General features: G+C 42.9%; 1 protein-coding gene across 1 annotated transcript; it reads left to right on the top strand.

Moving 5' to 3' along the window:
• Window positions 1-1,135: 1,135 nt before the first annotated feature.
• On the top strand, window positions 1,136-18,776 carry MMD (monocyte to macrophage differentiation associated). The gene is made up of 7 exons (XM_058817557.1): window positions 1,136-1,270; window positions 7,294-7,375; window positions 13,577-13,737; window positions 14,880-14,954; window positions 15,335-15,436; window positions 15,813-15,882; window positions 16,618-18,776. The coding sequence occupies exons 1-7, from the start codon at window positions 1,242-1,244 to the stop codon at window positions 16,816-16,818; spliced, it is 720 nt and encodes a 239-aa protein (XP_058673540.1). The 5' UTR covers window positions 1,136-1,241; the 3' UTR covers window positions 16,819-18,776.
• The last annotated feature ends 1,861 nt before the right edge of the window (window positions 18,777-20,637 follow it).

The raw sequence follows: 20,637 nt of genomic DNA, 5'->3' as shown, positions 1-20,637 counted from the left end.
ACACGTTTAGCTTGGGAGATGACTTACAAACCATGGCACAGCTGCCAGCAGATCCTGTCTGCATCAGTCCTACCACAAAAGATGTTGACACTGAGTATGGATGGTTTATTTGTCTAAACCCGTGCATGGCATTGGTGTGCCTCTACTAATCGCTTTTGTTGAGGGCTGGAACTGTTCAAAATCCCACTGTAAACAAGATATTAGATTAGAAAAATAGCATAAATAGAATTCTAGTAATAATAATAATATTCTCCTAATTCACGCCCTGTTTGTATTGTACAAGGCAACGCCAAGTTCACCTTACAGAAATAAGCTTGACATGGTCGCTTCACTTAGTGAAATAACCCTTGCTTGGCAAAGTTAGTTTTGAGTAAGTAAGATTAGGGCACAGAGACGGGAACCCGCCAGCCAGTTTCTCTCTGCCAAGCAGTCCGGCCACCGTAACCTCGATCTGGAGCGGAGTTAATGATCCCATGTGCAGGTTTATGTGACAGCAAAGCCACGGCGTTTTTCTGTGCTCTCCTGTGCCACGCCGGGATGGACCCCACGGGCGGGTGGGTGAAGTCACCCGGGTCAGTCCGTGCCGAATCCGTCGCAGACAGGCTCCCACAGCTCCCACACTGGGAAGAGGAAGCGTGCTGCCACCGCCAAGCCCTCCTGTCTGCTGAACGAGCTGAGACAATGGCGATTAAACCGCTGTCCCCAGCAGCGCCCCGAGGCTGCTTCATCCCCTGCGGGGCCGCGGGACGAGCTGCAGCCGGGCTCCGGGCACCGCCAGCCCCGGCCCCGGGCACCGCCAGCCCCGGCCCCGCCGCGGCCGCTGCCTCCCACTGCTGCCCGGAGCCCCGGCCCGGCCGGGCCACCCTCGGGAGCCAGGCCGCGGCTCCCGCTCCCACCGGGCCGCTCCCCCAGCCCCATTCCCCGCTCCCACCCCGGCGCTCCCCCCGCCCCGTTCCCCGGTGCCCCGGCCCCACCTCGCAGCGGCGATGCCGCGGGTGCCCGCGCCGGGCCGGGCCGGCTCCTCCCGCGCTCGGCGGCGGGGCCGGGCCGCGGTGGGCGGGCCGGGGCGGGGGCTGCGCGGAGCCAGGGCCGGTTAAAGCGGCCGCCGCCCGCCCGGCCCCGCGCTCAGCCCGCCCGGCGCCCGCCGTCCTGCGCGCCGCGGCCGCGCGCTCGCCAATGCGGGCCCGGAGCCCGGCCCGAGCCGCCCGCAGCCCCCCGGCCCGACCCCCAGCCCCGGACCCATGCGGCGGCTCCGGGAGCGGTTCCGGAGGTGAGCTCGCCGCGACCCCCGGCGGGGATGGGATCCTCCTTCCTGCCCGAGGCGCTCCCCGCGGGATGGAACCCCCGGGCGGGGTGAGGGGTGGGTGGGGGAGCCGAGGCTTTCTCGCCGGTGCCGGGCGGGGTGGGCAGCGAGGTCCTGGGGGCGCGAGTGGGCGGGGGTGAGGAGGGTCTTTTGTTTGTGTGTGTGTTTGTTCATCGCCGCCGTTCAGTGGGTGAGGGTTCGCGCATCCGGCCCTGTGTCACAGCCGCGCATCGCGGCGCTCCCGCGGGGCCCGACCTGTGGCTCCTGGGCCGGGCTGGGTCGGCGCCCGCCGGCCCCGTGTGGCCCCGCGGGGCCGTGGAGCTCCTTGTTCTGCTGCCTCCGAGGGCGCATTGAGTATCATGGAATCGCAGAATGCTCCGGTTGGAAACGCCTTAAAGCTCATCTCGTTCCAGCCCTCTGCCATGGGCAGGGATACCTTACACTAGATCAGGTTCCTCCAAGCCCTGTCCAACTTGGGCTTTTGTGCTTCCAGGGACGGGACGGCCGCAGCTTCTCTGTGACCGGGCCTCAGCACCCTCACAGGGAAGAATTACTTCCTAGTATCCAATCTAAATCAATGCTTTTTTAGCTTAAAAATCAGCCTTCATTCAGCTTTAAGATGCTGCTCGGGTAACTGCAATCGTGGTTCTTGGATAAGCATCTGTGGGCTTTGGTTCTCCATTGTGCACATGCCAGGCCAGTAACTGTTGATGGACAGCCCATCTCCTGGGTGAGGCCGGTTGCACAGGGCTTACCTCACCGGGTACCTGCCATAGGCCTGCCGTGCTCTCCTTTCACCAACTTGCTCAAAAAACTGAGACCTAAGTATTAAAAGGGAAATAAAACTGAAAGAGAAAAATATTAATGTGGTCGGACGCTGTTTCTGTGCTGGCCCACACCTTGGCTGTCTGGTCCTTTGCCCCTGAGCTCAGATGTGCTGCAGCACCTGGGGTGACTTGTGAGTGCTGCCCACTCTTTGCTTGAATTGCTGCCTTTCATACTTGCCAGAAGGCTGGGGAGGCTTTGGGAAGGTCAGTGGGATGCACAGACACTTTTTTCCATGACACAGTCTATGTATGATAGCAGAGTTGTTTGTGGGTTCTCAGAGTATTGCAGGTCTCCTTTTATCTTTAGTATCGTGCTGTAAGTACGTGAACCTTCACACAGCGTGGGATTTCACTGATATTTCCAAATAAGGGAACTGCTTCTGCACTGATCTGAATTATTTCTGTGCCTCAGATGTTGAGAGATAGTAAAGATTATGTGAGCAGTTACAAACCACAGCTAGATGCTGTCAAATCCAGGAAGGAACATGCCTACTGTGGAGGAAGATGAGTCTACTTTTAACTGAATGAATTTGGTCAAAGCCAAATTTGGTCCAAGCAAGCTTTTAATAAATCCTTTTGTTTCTCTTCAAAAATCTGATCTGAATGGTCATCAGATCTGTTCTGACCTGCTTGTATTTTTTTTTTTTTTGTTTTCCTCTTGAAAACAAAGAGCTTAGGAAACATCCTAGGTACTGAAGCATATAGTTAGATAATGAAGCAATTTTTAACCCCATTTTATTTATGCTACTGCCGGTTTTGTGGAGTTACGCCCACGTTGTTGCAGTTTCTCATATGCTGTTATTTGTGGTTTATTAGGTCTAAATGGCTTCTCTTGCTGCTGGAAAGCACAAAGAAAGAAAGGCACAAAAAGAGGGAATGTGCTTTTAAGCTGGTGAAAGGAAGTATGAGGTCTTTTGAGCTGAATAAAGGAAAAATACTTCCTGAAAAGACTAAAAAATCCAGATATTTGAGGCCATTATCAGTGCTTGCTGTTTTTAATGACCATTTGCTTTATGCTTAAAACAATAATTCATTCAGCAGATGGGAATCATCAATAGGGCAAGATTTTATTTACCCTTCTGCAGTCTGAGGTCTAAGCTTGTTGTAATGCCAGACAAATGTCATAGAGATATGTGCAATGGATTTGGGGTTTTGTAATTTATTTTTCTAAGCTGGCTTTGCATGCAAAGACAAAGCATTAAGAGCCCTCGGACTTTCCTTCTGCTTTGTCTCTGAGATACTATCTTCTCTTAATTTTGGAATCTCTGGGAAACATACAGCATCTGTTCCTTGGAAATGAATAGGGGCTTGAGATTAGGGTCTGTCACACAGGATGGATCAGTCTGTATGTTTAGAATTTAAAATATTTAAAGTATTTCAAGATCGAAGATCAAGTAGCGTGAAGGGAGGGGTATGAGTTTCTTCCCTCTTGTTTTAAATTGCTGTATCTCTCTCTCAGTACTTTTTGTCTGCTTATATTGGGAGTATGTCCATCAAAAGTTGTTTGTTTGGTATGAAATTCTGAGTCTTGAACTTCCTTGGCCTTGAGCAGGTTCTGAGCATTGAGAATTTAAATTGTGAAAAGGAACTCACAGCTCAATTCAGTGTGAAAGCATTCTCTCCTGGCTGGCTACAAGCCGTTCTCAGTCTCTTAATTTCACAAATTTCTTATTCTGATATTGAAGGCATTAATATTTTATCTTGGATATCTTGGATTGTCAATACCTTAAATGGACAAGTATTTGTGCATCCTTGTGAGAAGTGCTGCATATCTTCTTATTAAATGATTCTGGTTTCACTAGATCTGCTAGTAAAAAATACATTAGAGATTTGCTAGAGAATCAAAAAGGCTTCAATTAAAGACATTTCCCGTAAACTGTAGCCCAGTTCAGTGGGGCATTGTCAGTCTGTCCTGCATTTGATAATAACCTTAATGGCTGTGTTACAGAGAGCCTTTGTATAGGAGTGAACAGCATCTGAATGCTCTTTACTGAGCTTCCACTTTTAGGAAGGTGAGATTATAATTCCCACAATTATCTTTTGCAGAAGAGGCAAATGTGACCTGTAGATAGGAGGAGGAACAATGTCCCTGTGCTGCTGTATTCACAAGGCAGGAAACAAGCATCCATTGTTGGTGGTGGCATGGGGTTTGTTTGCTTATTTATTTATCTTTAAGAAAGAGCAGAGCTGTTTTGCCTCTAGAATGTGAATAAACAACCACATTCTTCTGCCTTTGTGTTGCAATATCATATGTGTCTATAACTGCAGGAGTATATGACTGGCTTTAACTGTGTGTGTCAGAATAATTTTCCTGGGTTTGAGGAGCACATCAGTAATATCACAGAGCAGCTCTTTTCAAAATCCATGTCTGTTTCTTAAGACATTAAGCCTAAACTGTCAAACTGGAAGTGAAAGGAACTCATGAGAAGCTCTGGCTGGCATTTTTGCCCTTCCAGCCACCTCGTTAATGATCCTTCCTCTGAAGCTGTTCCTGATAACGTTTATAAATAGTTAATGATCAAAAGGCAAAGAGGAATAACTCAAAGTTTGCTTTACTAAGACTGCTGCCTGTGAGCAGTGACCTGAGCAGATGTTTCCAGGGTCTGCAGCCTGCTGGATGGAGGCAATCCCTCTCGGAAGGGAGAGGTGCAGGTCTGTCAGATGTGCGGCAGAGTTGGTGCTGGGGCATTGTGAGACCCATTTCTGTGGGGGAGAGGTAAAACTGAGCACTTCCCCTCCTGCCAAAACACACTGGAGGTGTTGTGATATTGGTGTAAACACGGAGGTGAAGGGGATGGGTGAGGTGTTGCTAATGCTGGAGCTCTGGCACAGAATATTTGCATCATTCCTGTGCTGCCACAAACAAAACAGGGAAAAAACCCAGCTCTGTGTGTAGGTAACAGAGCAAGGATAGGTTTGTTGCTGTCTTTGTGTTCTGTTCTACAGCTAATAAATGTCTTTAAATTAGTGACAGTAAGAGGTCCTCGTTTCTAAAGTGTTAGTGCATAATTCTAAAATCTAACATTACCCCTAGATCCAATATGATTGCTTTAGAAAGATGCAGTGTATTTCCTACTGAAAAAAAAGGGGGGAAAAATTAAAAGTAGGCTAATGTTGGATAATAGAAGATCCCATTAGGAGGCATCAATTATTTATAGATTTGTATATGATAATAGTATCTAACATAGAAATTTGGAACACCAGAAATTATAAAGCTACTGCAGAGTATAAAATTATTCCTTTTGGTTCTTCAGGTTTGAGTTTGACTTATTAAAAATTTTTTTACTTCTTGTGAGACTTCCAAGGTACCACCACAGAGAAAAGCAATAATATTCTAGATGTGATAAGTGAAAAGTTTCCCATGACTTTGAATTTATGGAGTTGGACAAGGGCAGTCCAAGCCTGGCCACTCACTGAGCCAACAGATGCTTTTATTTTTAAACATTTTCCTGACTTGGAAGCAGAACTGAGCAAACTGAATGTTCCATCTTTAGAGGATGCAGAGATGGTGTTCAGCAGCTGTTGAAGACATACAAGTGCTGGGAATAAAGTAATTTTCCAAATATTCTGCAAGCCTTTGTGATGACAGTGTCATTGTCTTCTTGGAGAGGAGAACAAGGTGCCATTTCTCACTGACAAAAGAATTGCCATTTTTAACCATACATTAACTCCTGCAGGGTTATTAATGTGCTAACAACCATTTATGTTCTGTGTCTGTGAATTAAATCCACATTTTTCTTAGCCTTTGTATTAGTACCAATGGAACTGTTTCTTGAAATTGCCATGGTTTAGTGAGGGATCATGACACTGTTATTTTCCCAATGCTGCTACATTTTCATCTACCAGTTTAGAAAAAATGGTTCACAAGTCACTTAATAAATCAGTCAAGAAAACCAAGTGAAATATTCCAGAAATCTGGAACTGCTTATGCCAACTGTAAGATTTGGGTTGGATTTTTTTTTAGTTGTTTGTTTTCCCCTGTTTTGAGGTTGGGCAGTATTTTATAGATGTCATAAAAATAGGACTCATTTTGATTTAAACCAGGGGGACATGGGGAAGGACCAAAGTTTGTCTAACAAGCTTTTTGTATAAATCTAGGTAACAAAGCTGCTCTTGGTTCTGAGTATACAAACATGTTCTGTATTTCTTGTGAAGCTGTTCCTGACTGCTTGGATACCTGACTGATTGTCAGTGCATAGTTTTAGAAAAATCTGGAGTAAACTGGAATTATTGGTGAGAGATAATCACTTTTGCAGGACACTCAGCAGTGCTGGGATAACAGACTGGAGCTGGAGAAATTCACAGCTTTCATTTGACTGTTGCATATAGGTGTGTGCTGTCTTTTACAGGTGTTCCTGCAGAGATTTAAATTGTTGAGTTTCACAGGAAACAGCTCAAGTGTTTGGGTTTTTTAGTACATGTAAATGAAACGTTTGCATTGGCAAATTCTTCCAAAACTTTCTAGGGTTTCATCATATTCTGTTCAGCTTGCATGGACTGCATTTGATGTGCTTGTTTGTTTGTTAGAATGTTTCAAAATTCTTGGATAAAAAGATGGAATGTCTATGGCAAACCTCTTGAAATATTTCCTCTTCAGAATTGACCATTAGAGTCTCCTTTCATCATGCCCATGTAGGAGATATTTGGATCTCAGTTACAGACATAGGATTAAAAAAATGAGCCACCTCATGCTCCAGAGATGCAAATACTGCTTCTTATAGGAGTCAAAAATCAGTGTTCAAGTGCTCCAAAATGGAATATTGCTGCAGTTTCAAGAACTTCTTTAAAGAAGAAGCTGTGATGACAGCTATGATGAACTCCATATTTTAAGAATAATTTGAGTTCTTGCCATGTAATTTAAATAGGAAATGTTTCATTCTTCCTCTGACCAAACTGTCAGAAAAGAGGGACTCTGCTTTATGTGAACTCCTGATTAAAGAGTTCATCATCCTGCATCAGGCAGTCACAGGAATTTATTTAACATGTCTGTCTGGTAAGAGACTTTACTTGGGAGAACTTGCAATTCAAATCACAGTTACTTTGAACACGTCTGTACTTACAATTTTTAACACTACCAAGTCGGAAGTATTCCTTCATTTCCTTCATGACACTCAGAGAGATGTTTTAGCAACTTTCCTGAAAGTATTCTTCATTATTCCACAGGTTCATGAACCACCCAGCCCCAGCCAACAGCCGCTACAAACCCACTTGCTATGAACATGCTGCTAACTGTTACACACATGCAGTAAGTACATTTCTGCCTTCTTTAACCAGATGTTTCAATAAATTTTTGTCTGTTTGGATTGCTAAATGCTTACCTTTGCCTTGCTGTGTTCATATCTACAGCCTCTCTCTGGTTTTGTGCATATAAGCATTAAGTGTAACAGTACAGAAAATTAGATGTTTGGTAATATTCTGAATCTCTTAGAGCTCCAGACACTTCACAAGATTCATTTTCACCAATGTTACAGGTCTTTAACTTGATATTTTCCCTGTGTTCCAGTCAAAGGATGCCTGCAGTAAAGGGGGTATAGGCCACTACTAGTTAGCCTGCAAGGTGGATTTCCCAGGTCTGCCCTGACATAATACTGTGCAAATTGTAAACTGGAAGTAAAAGAAAGATTTATCCATGTGAGAAATGGGAAGGCCTCATCAGACTGTCTGTGGATATGAGCAACAAGAGCTGGAATGTTTTAATCCTGATACCTACTGACTCTTCAAGAAATCTGCTGTTTTGCAAGAGGCCCTGATAATGCTGACTGCCCTGCTGAAATTTCAAGCTTTCCTTATTTTTGCAATGTAAGGACTTATTGTAGATTTGAGTATGTGGTATTCGCATAAAGAAGAACAAAAGCAGTCCCCTTTGATTTTTTTTTTTTTCTTTTAGTAATTAGGAAGTTTAATTTGCTGTCTGGCACTTTGAAAAGGACTTAAAAATGTGTTTGTTTGCTTTTTAAGATAGCATTTGCCCTTTTACAAAAGCAGCTTGTGCGTCTCCTCAACCCCTCAACTCCAAACATCTGAAGTATGTTTGACTTTGTCCTCAGTCTCTTATCTTCAGTGTGTCTGAGTGAGCTGCAGATAGGAAAGCTCAAAGTAGTGCCCAGAACTCTTCAGTTCTTAAGGAGCTCTGGTTTTAAGGATCCCTTGTGTGTATTTCATAAATAACCAACATACAGTTCCGTGGTGCTGGAAAAAACAGAATCACCTTGGTTTTGCATGTAGACATAAAGTTGACTGAAGCTTCTGTGTTCTTAAGCCAAAGGTCTCATGTACAGCATTATGTAAATATATGCTTATTTGCCTAGGGAATGAAGCAACATTCTGTTAGTTAACACAAATACGTAGTTTATCTCATAATCCTTGTGCAAATCTTGTTTGCTCAGGCCAAAAAGTTAGGTTTCAAAATATCTGGCAGATGTTGCTGTGCTCCTAAGCAATTCCAGCTTTCACCTAGTTGAAAAACAGGCATGTTTTACTCCTGCCTGTTAGCAGGACATGACAGCCAAGGTGGATCAGTGTTTTCTGGTGGGCTGCAGTTTGTGGTGGAGCTCTCTGATTACTTTCTGAGCAAACTATCTGCTAAAACTTACAATAAACTGTTAAAATAAATATGCCATATTTTTTCATCAGCATTTAAAGTCTTGAAATGGGAGTCTAAGCTGAGGTAGCACAGAAAAGCTAGAGGGGATGTTTTCATCTCCTTTGTGTTGCAGACTTACTAAGTGTTAGATGGTCAAGTGGCTGTGTCTTTGCTGCTAGATTACAATGCAAGCTTTCAATTAGACATTGATAATTCTATAGAACAGAATTCAACAATGGTTCTCCAATATATTTTTATTCCAAACTTTTATTCATAATTCAGGAAGCAGTCAACTTCTACTTTATGAATGTGGCTGTACTTCTCAATAGGTACCCCATCTGGTTTTGAACTTAAAAATACACAGGAATCAGTTTATGGCAGCTGCTTAATAAAAAACAAACAAGCAACAAAAAAATAAGGATAAAGGAGGGTCTGGAATCCCAGGTACAACCTTTTGGTACAATACTTAAAAGGTAGTAAGGTATCTTCACATTTCTTACTTGTAAGGTTATTTTAAATGTCTTGCTCTTTTTTTTTTAGCTTTAAATGAAGCATTGACTTGCCTTCAGACACTGGGAGAGGAATGGCAGCAAAGTAGTTGAAAACAGAAAAAGCTGTTCTCTGTGTTCAAAGGAACAGGAAGGAAACAGTGCATGAGAAAAGCAGGGGTTGTGAGAATTGGAGGGGAGAGATGACTTTCATAACAAAGCTTTCTGGTGTATGTAAGGTTTATCAGACCTTGCTGTGTTAAAACCTCAGGATTTAGACATGCCTTGCTTTATACTACTTTAAATGTTTCTTCTAACTGCCTTAAAAGGAGTAACTATTCTTAAAATTAGTTATAATCTGTATTCCAGGTTGGGTTAGTGAAGTGCATGGAAGAACAGAAGTCGTATAAATATTTAAAAAGTGAGACTTGGAGCATTTAGGCAGCCATTTGGGCAGGGAAGAAGGGGTGATCAAAATTTCAGAAGAGTCTTCTGATGAAAATGTCTCCATTCCCTCTGACTGGTATAAGCAGTTTCTCTGCTCTCTGTGTGTTGCACAACCCAAGCTGCTCGTGGGCCTCTCACTCTGTCTTACTGGTCCCCTAAAACTAGGGGAAAATTGAAAAGTTGGGAGAGATGGTAACAGGAGTGTGCTCAGGGAGCAGGCAGCTGGGGATGGGCACAGCCCTCCATGGGTCCCTCTAAGTGTCACGTTTTTGGGGGACAGGGCTGGCAGCTTTATTGCTGTTTCTGCTGCCTTCCTTTCCAAAAAAAAAGGAAGTGCATGGACCATTTTTGTGCCCTCAATGTTGCCCTGCCAGTGAGAGGCTCGAGAGATTGCAGCAGTGACACCAACACTGCTGCAGTGGCTCGTGCATCAGAGGGCAGTGCTGCTGCCTGCATGATGTGCAAGGAGAATAACTTCATTTTCCAGGGATGTTAGATACAAAAGCAAAACTTCCAACAGGTTTTTAAAGCTGTCTGTGACAGAGATTGTCTGGAGAAATACGGAAAGAATGCAGGTGAAATGCTGACCAGTGGAGCAGCATCCTAAGCAGCCCCAGACAGGTGGAAGGTACTGGGTATTTTGCTGTAAGTTGGTAACCAGAGAGTGTCATTTCACTCAAGTGACCCTGATCAGGTTCACAGCTTATTGTCTCAGCCTCTTCCCTTGTGCCTTAAGGGTTTTTACTTGCTGTGACAGCAGGGTTTGTGGTAGTTGGTTTCCCAAAATGCACCACACAAAGGTTGTGCTGAAGACTATTCTGACAGATTGCCACCTGTAGATGTAAATGAACATATTTTAATCCTTTATCTTCCTCCTTATTGCAAAGAGCTTTTAACATCATTCTCTTATTTTGTTCTGACATTTCTCTAGAAAGCTTAAGAAACTGTTGCCTTCTCTCCTGTTCTGCAGATCTTCCTTCCAGCCCCACTTCTGATGCAGCCAGGATTAATCACGGTGCTAAAATTAGTAAATTTGCACATCACAGCTCTGGGTTTGCTCACAGTACATTAAGTTACTGGGTTTGATGATAGTCACTTGGAAGACTTGCACTCCATGATGAAATAAGCAAAGATTTTGTGACTTGTAGCTGGAGTTTTTTTCAAGGAATATTGGCAACTAAGAAATGCTTTGTCATGCTGTAAAATGACACAGCACAGTCCCACTCATTCTGTTAGTTCTGATTCTCTGACTGCTTTTTTGGTGAACTCCCCTTCTTTTAAAGGACTCATTAATGGCTTTTCCATTCTGAAAACTGGAGATTAAAATGCAGTTCGTGTGGTTGTGATTTTTTTTCAAATGAACGTGGGAAAATTTGCCTTTTTTTGTGAGCTGAAGTTTCATATTTCTTTTGTAAGATGGATAAAGTCCATTGTACCACATGTTACCTGTTATGACATTGCCATCTGAAGAACTTTAATTGAGTTGGCTGGAGCAGCAGGGCATCATTTCTGGAATTTGTATTTAATCTAGCTATTTATGGCCAAGAAAAAAAAAAAGTAATAAAACATCTCTTGTTTTGTCTGGCTGTTCCCATGGTGCCTACCAAGCACGGAGAAGAAAATGGTTCCAAAAAGAACACTTAGAAAAAACAATAAGTCCTTTTCATGGAATACAGTGCTCTTCCCTGTGACAGGTAGAATTGTTCTTTAAAGCAGGACAAGGCAAAAAAGGGATTAAAGTCTTCATTCATGTGCTGTACTCTTGATTCTGAAGGTGCAAATAAAGAGGTGATAATAGAATTGCTTCTTTGTTTTAACTCTATCACTTTATACACAATAATTACTGGAAAGAGTGATTGACTCTGAACTTTGTTTTGGCCCATTTGAGCATCCCATGTCACAGCTTAGCTTGTGAAATATTTATTTGAGGAGATTAATGAAAAGCTGGGGTCTCTGTAAGAAAGGTGGGTTATTCTGTGTAATATCTAAATCTAAAGCCCAAAGAGGGCTCTCTTTCTGTGTTCTCTGTCAGAGTCCCTGAGCAGCTCATGCCTAGGCTGTTACAGGGAATTAGTAGGAATTTGCTGTTTTACCTGGTATTTATAGGTATTTAATCTCTGAAACCTTTCAGTTCTCTGTCAAGCATAGTCAAAACTGGAATTTGCACCAAAAATTGGGAAGGAATCTGAGTGTGCAGTGGGACTGTACAGCTTAGGGCCATGGCTACACCTCCATTTCTGGGGCTGTGTGTCCTCCTGTCCCCTGCAAAACCTAAATGAAACAATTGTCACATCTCATCAGTTCCTGGCTGTGCCAGGGGCTCCAGCCACACTTCATTCACACTGTGTCTCATGTGGAGAGCAGGAGTGGCTGATCTCCTGAGGAGTGGCACATTTCAACCTTCCCTGAATTTGGGGGCTATCCAGGATGTGTGCAGGAAATTTAGGGTTGATGACAAATGGGAAGCCAGGCTGGCAGACTATTGCTGGCCTTAAAGTGCACCAAGTCAACTTCCATAGCTCCATTACAAAGCTCAGGAAGTGTTTTCACCTCCAGTCCCAATGCTGTCAGTGTATCAATGCCATGCTTTTAATTTCCATGGCTCTACAGCTTTTGGCACAAATACACTGAATTTTGCAAAACATAAGGAAATTGAATAGTAATGAAGCTGCAGCTGATATACTTCAAAGTCAGAAGGAAATTGTTATTCTCAGATCCATTCATGTTATTGTTGTTCTCACATCCATTCAGTTTGCTCTGCATCCTCTGCACTGAGCAGAACCTCGATTTCCTCTGGTCTGTAATTAGATAAAGGACAGATAGGTCAGGCTAGACTAGAACTCTGCAGTCTGAGCTATCAGAACTCTAATGCAAAGTGGCCAGATTTGTTTAAACATTGCTTGTTCCTGGCTTTATTGTTTAACATATGAGACTTGGGTTAAATTGCCAAGAGTTTAACCCTAAGGAGCTTATTTGCAATTCAAGGGAACAAATTAGCATATTAGACATGCTGTAGGGCCTGGAAGAGAATTTGTGCAGTGTTTGTAACTTAGAAGGCTGACTTGATAGTGGATGGAGATGGGTAGAAATAGCTGAGTCAGTGAGCTCTTTTCTTCAAATACTTGTTGGATTTAGGGTGTTTTTTAGGGTTTTTGGGTTTTTTTTCTCCTTCTCTCTCTCTTCTTTTTGCCTTTTCCTGAAGGAGATAGAGGTACATCAGGTATTTTATTCTGGAAGAGAGTTTGGTTTTAAATGTATGCATTTAAAGCCTGCATCACTTCTTGGATGCTTCATGCAAGCATAATTTTATAATGATGTTTGAACAGGGCCTGTTTTGGAGGAAGTGAATTAGAAATGCTTTGAGAGGGAGGTGGGAAGGAAAACAGAGTTGGATATGCTGCACTAGAAGAACATCTTTGTGCATTAAAAATCTATTAATGAGAGAAGTTTGCAGCTAATTTATTTATGGTAGCTTAAACCCAAGTTCTGCAAAACTATTGCTTAATTCTTGCAACTGCACTTTCCTAAATGCTTTGTTTTTTCATTTGGGATTGGAGTTTATTTTGGTCTGTCTTGTGTTCTGTGTCTATGCACAAGATGTGGCTTAAATTGAAGCCTAGAGTAAGATCAATTTGGTTTTAAAACATGAAGCTGAATGTGAAAATAAAACCTGCTAATATTTAGAAAATTAGACAAAAGAATTTGCTGTCATGGCTAGAGGAGTTGGTAACCTTCCCTGGTAACCATGGGGGGAGAAATTTAGCAAAACCAGATCATGCCTGAGACCTCGATGAATTTCTGGTGCCGATGTGTCAACTTAAAACTAAATGACAGAACTCTGTGGCTGGGGCTGGGCTCTCTGCCTGCTGGTGCTGCTCTGTGAGTGGCACCACAGCACAAAGCTGACAATGTGCTTTTGTTGTGGCAGCTCCTGATTGTCCCTGCCATCGTGGGCAGCGCCCTCCTGCACCGGCTCTCGGACGACCGCTGGGAGAAGATCACGGCATGGATGTACGGCGTGGGGCTCTGCGCCCTCTTCATCGTCTCCACCGTCTTCCACATCGTCTCCTGGAAGAAGAGTCACCTGAGGTAGCAGGAGAGAGTGCTGCACCTCCTTGGCATGTTTGCCCTTTGTGCTTCTCAGTCAAACCAATTTTACAGGAGGTTGGAGTGGTACTTCCTACTGAACCGTGATAAAAACACCTGTGGGATTCACATTCTCTGGACCTGAGAGAAGCAGAGAAAAGAATGATCAAAACAAATCTTATCACTGTGTTGTGCCAAAGTAGAATGCAATATGGAGGTTGTTTGTTTACCCATCACTTTGGGTAAACAATCTCCATATTGCATTCTATCACACAAAGTGATGGTGTTTTGTTTCCTTGGCCCATCAGGGCCAGGTGTGTGTGTGTGTGTCAGGACTGTCAGCCGACAGCCACGAGATTCTGGGTGCTTGTGCAGATTCAGTTTAATACAATGCAATAGAATATAGAATAATATAGTATAATAAAGTAATTAATTAACCTTCTGATATCAGTGGGGTCAGATGCACCATTTCTCCCTGCCACAGGGGTTGCCTTGGTTCCTATAAACATCCTTGATTTTTTTTGGAAGGAATAGTGAGCCAAGCTCATGCACCAGTGAACTTGAATGTCTGCTGCCTTGTCACAAAGAAAATGTGTTTTGGTAGCCCTAGTGGCTCTTAATCCAGAAGCAGAATGAGAAAAACATAATGTAGGGGGTTGATGGATAATATCTGATTGCAGATGTGAAGACACTGTCTGGGAGTGTGGCATGCTCAAGTGGTTTGAGGAGCACAGCTTTTGCCAATGCCCAGCTAACCAGCAGGAAACCTCCTTGGGACCAAGGCAGCAATAGCAGAACTGACATGGGATTTATTCTTTTAATTTTATTTTATTTATCCATCCCTTCTAAGACTCCCTAAATAATTCTGGGCCATAAATTGGATATAGGCAGTAATCACTAAATAGTAACAGTGTCTGGATTAGGCAGAGTTGATGTGACAGGGGTGCAAGGTGGGGGTGGAGAAGGGGAGAGGACTGGAGAAGTGCCCAGCTCTTATGTGTCTCAGTTCCTCCACATGGTTGTAAGAGGGATGGAGGTGATGGTATTTTCTCCAGAGTAATTCCAAAGCATGTCAGGAAAGTGAGGTGATGCAAAAATCTTCCCAAAATGTGTCATGGTGACCTGTTCTGTCTCTCTGTCCCTAGGACAATGGAGCATTGCTTTCACATGTGTGACAGAATGATGATCTATGTCTTCATTGCAGCATCCTACGCACCATGGTAAGAAATGGGGACCAGAGCTGCAGAATCAAAGCTTTTCCAAAGTAAGGAGTTCATCATTGCAGCTTTCCAAAATCTATAGATGCCTTCTTGGATGCAACTGACCACATTATGTGTTGTGACAGACATTGCAATGTCATCTCCTGGGCCTTGCTGAGCAGAAAGTGATGCTAGAAAACATCAGAAAGTAGTTTATTTATACTCCTCATACCTCAGTTCATGCTTTCCACCCATCAATGCAAGCACCTTCTGCGTCCCTTGTTTGTTCCCCCATCATTCTGTAGTTAAAGCTCTGAGTATTTATTTGTTTTTATTAACCCTCACTGCTATTGTGCTAGTTTACTCACCACTTTTGTCTCTTGGAACCTTTATGCCTCCAGGTTAAATCTCCGTGAGCTGGGACCTCTGGCATCTCACATGAGATGGTTTATCTGGCTGATGGCTGCTGGAGGAACCCTTTATGTATTTCTCTACCATGAAAAGTAAGAATTATTCTTTGTATTTAACTTTAAACTGAAAATTATCATCAGAGAACAAGACCAAACTATTTTTTTTTTGGAGATGAGCTACCAAGGTTCTCATCAAACAAGAAAATTTAAGTTGCCTCAGTGTTTTATTCTCACTGGTATTTACTGCAAGTGAAAGTGTCTGGGCAGTATTTAGGGAAGGTATTGCCTGCAACTCTACAGTGCAGAGATAAAGGCTAGTTTTAATTTTGTCATAAAACACTATCACCTATCTATCTGCATGAAAGCTTTTTGTATAATGATCCAATACCAACACATTATTTAAAATACTCATTTTTGCTGTTGAAGGAAATGTTCACCACCTTAAATTGCTCAAATCATTCCTTTTTAGGTATAAGATCGTTGAACTCTTTTTCTATTTAGCGATGGGATTTTCTCCTGCTCTGGTAGTGACATCCATGGTAAGGAATGTGACTATTAACAGTGCAGACAAACAAAACTTGCCTTTTATAACCAGCTTAAATTCCAGTGCTGCTCTTTCCTCTGCAGAGATGTTCATTTTAGTACACTATACTTGTAAATGCTCTTGGCAGAGCAACCCAATACAGCCTGTCATAGTTTGGATTTATAGTTCACATTTCAGTGAAATGCTGCCTTGTTTTGTTCAATCTGGGCTGCACTGGGTAGATAAAGAGAGCCTGGGTTTCTTGGTGCATTTGAAAAGCATCCTACTCCAAACTGTTTTATAGTTACACATTTTAAATAATGTTGATTAACCATCTCTGCTGCTAATATAAATGTAACACATTTTCAGGTTAATGCCTTAACTGGCTGTATCAAAGTCTTGCTGGGAGGAGCTGCATTAAACTCACATTTCACAGAGTAATGTGGTTTTCTTTGTCTCCATGATTGTCTGCTCTGCTGATGAAGCAAACCATCAATCTTGTTTTACTTCTTGAGTTGTCCCAGTATAAGTTCTCTAGTGCTATGGGGACATGGTATATAAGCACATTATTGTGCATTTCACACAGTGTAATATAAATACATGCATTTCTCACTTGTCCATCTGTCCCACCCAACATTTTCAGAGTTGTCACAGCCAGCTCCCTTTGCCTGGGGGAGAAAAGCACTGTGCATTCTGTCCATAAATGCTCTTTGCTCCCTTTACACCCTGACCTGTGCTTGTTCCCTGGCAGAGCAACACGGAGGGGCTGCAGGAGGTGGCCTGGGGAGGTTTGATCTATTGCCTGGGCGTGGTGTTCTTCAAGAGTGATGGAGTGATCCCCTTTGCCCACGCCATCTGGCACCTCTTCGTGGCCACAGCAGCTGCTGTCCATTACTATGCCATTTGGAAGTACCTTTACAGAAGTCCTGCAGACATCATCCGTCACTTGTGAGATCTTAAAAAAAAAAAAAAAAAAAAAAATTAATCTGCACTTGGCCTCTGTAGCAGTATTATTTGACTTAAAGAATTGGGGGGAATTGGAAAAATTGCACAGCAAAACTGCACTGACTTTGGTAGTTCTGTGAACACAATTACTGTGAACTGATGTTTGTGTCCTGCCATTTCCCATCACATGGCAAGTGCTGTAAATAACCAAGATACTGTACTGCAGTAACCAAGAGTCCATTCCACGTTAGCAGAACTGGCTACCTGATGTTTACAAACAAATTTTGTATGCTAGTTTAATTTTACAGTTTTTAACTACGTGAATTTTTCTAAATTAGTGATTCTAATGGTGAAGTCAGTGCAATAGTGAAAATGTAATGCTCTTGACATGAAATTGGTTTCTATCACCTTTCCACGAGTCATTTCTTAAACATGAATCAGAGACAACTAATCTACTTTTACCACCCATTATCTTGGTATAATGTGACTTTTATAGAAACTTTTCTGTGTTTTTTGTAAACTTTAAAAGTACATTTATTGAACTGAAGACACACAACTGTCATCTATGCAGTTATTCATGTTGCAAACTCTTGCAAGAAATGGTTACATTCCACACCCTGTTCTGAGGAGCAAACATTGTACCTCTTCTGAAGTTTGTGTTGCAGCTGTAATTGTAATAACCACTTTTACAAACTAAAACCTAAATGCGATTCTGCTGACTTCTAACATGGCAGCATTCTGCTCATTTACAATACCACTGAACCAGACCTTAAGCTGGCTTTATTTGTGACGAAGAGCTGAGGTGATTTTCTCCTCCAAGTTCCCAGCTGTGCCCGTGCTGCCCAGGGTGGGGGCTGTGTGGAATATCCCCCATGCAGGCCAGGGCCCCTCGTTTCCCCAGCCCCTGTACACACACACACACACACACTCGTGGCACTGGGACCTGGGTTTCCAAAGGGGCTCAAACTGCCTGGGCCCACCGGGTTTGGTGGGGTGGTTGTGCTGGGAAACCCAGGTGGGAGCAGCAGGCAGAGCATTGCTGAGCACCTGGAGCTCAGGGTCCTTCACAGGCACAGCCTGGAGGATGTGGTAAGTGTCACTTGTCATCTGGGGCTTCACACAGAGCCTGGCTGGTCTTTGTCACTGTCTGTCTGTCCAGGAAATCCAGCTGTGGTAGCAAGGCACGGTTGTAGGGCGTGCTCAGATGACCAGTGTAGAGGAGTCGTTGTGATCCTGTTTGTCCAATAATTGTATCCCGTCCCACTATGTAATGAATGTCTTATATTAAGATTGACTTTATCCTTTTTCTAATTTAGTCAGTTTTACATGTCAGTATTTAAAAACAAAACCAAAATGTGTTGCCTTTTTCAGATTTTGTTCTGGATATTGCCTGTCTGCAAACAATAGGGATGTTTCAAAGGTCCTGTTTCACTCAGATTTGCCAGAGGGCCACAAGTTTTACAATATATACATTTGTATAGGGAATTTACCAGAGGGACAAACTTTAAATTCAAGACATTGAAGAATTGCTCTGTGGTGGTAGCAGGTGATCAGAGAAGTGGCAGCACCACAGCAAACTCAAACTGCCCCAAAAGAGAGCAAAGGGAGCAGCTGGGCAGGTGATTCTACCACAACAGTCTTGCAGATCTGGATGCCTCAGTTTTTTAACATTGTGTCTATTTTAATATTTTCCACTTTTTGTGAGTCCATATATTTTGTTGAAATGCAGTACTGCTAAAACCACTAAAATACATGTAAAGGTTTTCTGTAGTCGAAAGTTAAACTATTGCTTGAATATGTTTGTTTTAATTTTAAGTTAATTTTTCATGGCATTTGCTTTTTGGAGTGTTTGAAATGGTTTTTAAAAAGTTTCAATTCGCCAAAAATATTTTGAATTACTGTATTCTAGTCAATATGATATTGAATGTACTAGACTAACAATAAACATTTGGTGCAATTTGGAAACTGTTGTTTTCTTGGTGGTTGTTGTTTTCCCTCTCCATCATTTGGGCAGGGCAGTCACAGACTGACACTGTGGCCACTCCTGACAAAAGGGATCCTGAGTTGAACCTTAGGACCCTCATGTCTGCTCAGCCAATGCTTTAAAAACAGTAAGACTGTAATCCAAAATACCCAATTTTTACTATGGAAAAGATGTATTTCTGTCGAAATTTTGGTAAATAGTTGGAACTTGCTTTTCCCTTTTGCTGTTCTGGGATATAAGAATATATTGGGATTTTTTTTCAGCTTAGAACATTGAAATACATAATTTTGCTCTTATCCCTGGAGGAGTATCATTGCATAAAATACAGACAAGCTGAACTAAAAATGTGTTTCTGTCTGGAAAGCAAGCATATCAATTAGTCTTTTCTTTTTTCCCTCCATCTAATTGGAGCTCTCGAGGCTGATTCCTCTCAGGAGTAAGGATAGTGCTTTTTCCAGTAATGCATGCTGCAGTACAGAGATGGGATTTCTTTGTCTTCCCAAGGCAAATGTTTTCAAAAGCACTTGGTTCTGTATTTTCCATGCCTCTAGGTTTTAGAAGTGCAACAAGTAGGCTGAATTTAAATAAAGCAGAGATAGCAAACATTTCAGATGGACCTTTCCAGAAAATGTCTGAGATGCAGCAGGTACTTTGAATATTGCATATATTCTTAGATCCTGTTTTTATAACACAATATCCTCTGCATCAAAAAATAATTCTACTAAATAAATGAAGGGCTACCTTTAAGTATTTACATTAGAGTGGTTGTTTGAATCGTATTGGTTTAAAATAAACAGTGAGGAATGCCCAAAGACAATATTAATTTTTCTTCCTGTTAACAAAAAGAGATCTAAAGGTAGGTGGGCTCCTGTTCCAATCCTGTCTGCTCCACATTGCTCTGAATTATTTGTGATTATGATAAGAATCTCCCAGTTCTGGGTGAGGAAGTCCTTTCCAAGGAGGCTTGAGTGCCCTTGTGGGTCCCTTCCAACTCAGGATATTCTATAAAATGCACATTCTTGGGGCTGGAATGAGCAAGTTAAAGAGAAGATATTACAATTTTTCATAGCTTTTTTTCCTTGCTCAAATGCCCTTCCTGCTCAGAACCTCTACACAATTCTTTACTTGGGTCTGGTGTGTTCAGCCACAAGATGTCCCTGAAGGCCAAGGCTGTCATGGTCACATCATGTGCTTGACTAAATCTTTTCTCCATGCTTTGCTATTTTTAAAGAGCACAGGATGTTGGGCCGTGCTGCTGATTGCTTTCACCCATCAATAGGTGCCATAAGGTTAAAGCTAAAAATAGTTGACAAAAGAGTGATCAGGATGGCACAGCAGAGCTGCCTCCAGGGTGTGGGTGCTCTCTGCCTTCCCTTTCTCAGCCTTGCCATTGACCACTGTGCTCCTCCATCCTGCTGCTTGGGGGTGTTTCAGTCATCATTTGTCTGAATAAATTCACCAACCACTCTCAGAGGGAAGGGAATGGACATGAGACACCTGAGATTTCTCAGCAGAACAGATCCCTCTGAGAGCACATGAGCTTCATTAGCCAATGATGTGACTTACGTTATGAAACCGGCCTCTCTGCCAGCCTTTTGCAACAGGATTTTGGTTCCCCAGCTTATCCTGGCTCTTGGAAGTGTTGGGATGCCTTTACCTTGGCATTGCCAGCACTGCCCAAGTGGCACAAGCAGCAGTGGGGTGGTGACACTGTCCTGGGGCTAAACACCCAATTCAGCACAGAGCTGGACACACAGAGTTCCACTCACAGGTCAAAGTCCCAGGGAGAGCAGGGCTCTCTTGGTAAAAGCTTTCAGATTCCTCTTTGGGTGGTGTTTTGGT

Source organism: Ammospiza caudacuta, chromosome 19, assembly GCF_027887145.1.
Source record: "Ammospiza caudacuta isolate bAmmCau1 chromosome 19, bAmmCau1.pri, whole genome shotgun sequence".
NCBI classification, from domain to species: Eukaryota; Metazoa; Chordata; class Aves; order Passeriformes; family Passerellidae; genus Ammospiza; species Ammospiza caudacuta.
Note: the sequence above shows the minus strand (reverse complement) of the source record. Positions and strands in the feature narration are given on the sequence as shown.

Bases quoted from the DNA above. Each gene is read 5' to 3' on its own strand.
- MMD (XM_058817557.1), top strand. From the start codon at position 1,242: ATGCGGCGGCTCCGGGAGCGGTTCCGGAG. The intron at 1,271-7,293 runs GTGAGCTCGCCG...ATTATTCCACAG, and splicing joins CTCCGGGAGCGGTTCCGGAG to GTTCATGAACCACCCAGCCC. The intron at 15,437-15,812 runs GTAAGAATTATT...ATTCCTTTTTAG, and splicing joins GTATTTCTCTACCATGAAAA to GTATAAGATCGTTGAACTCT.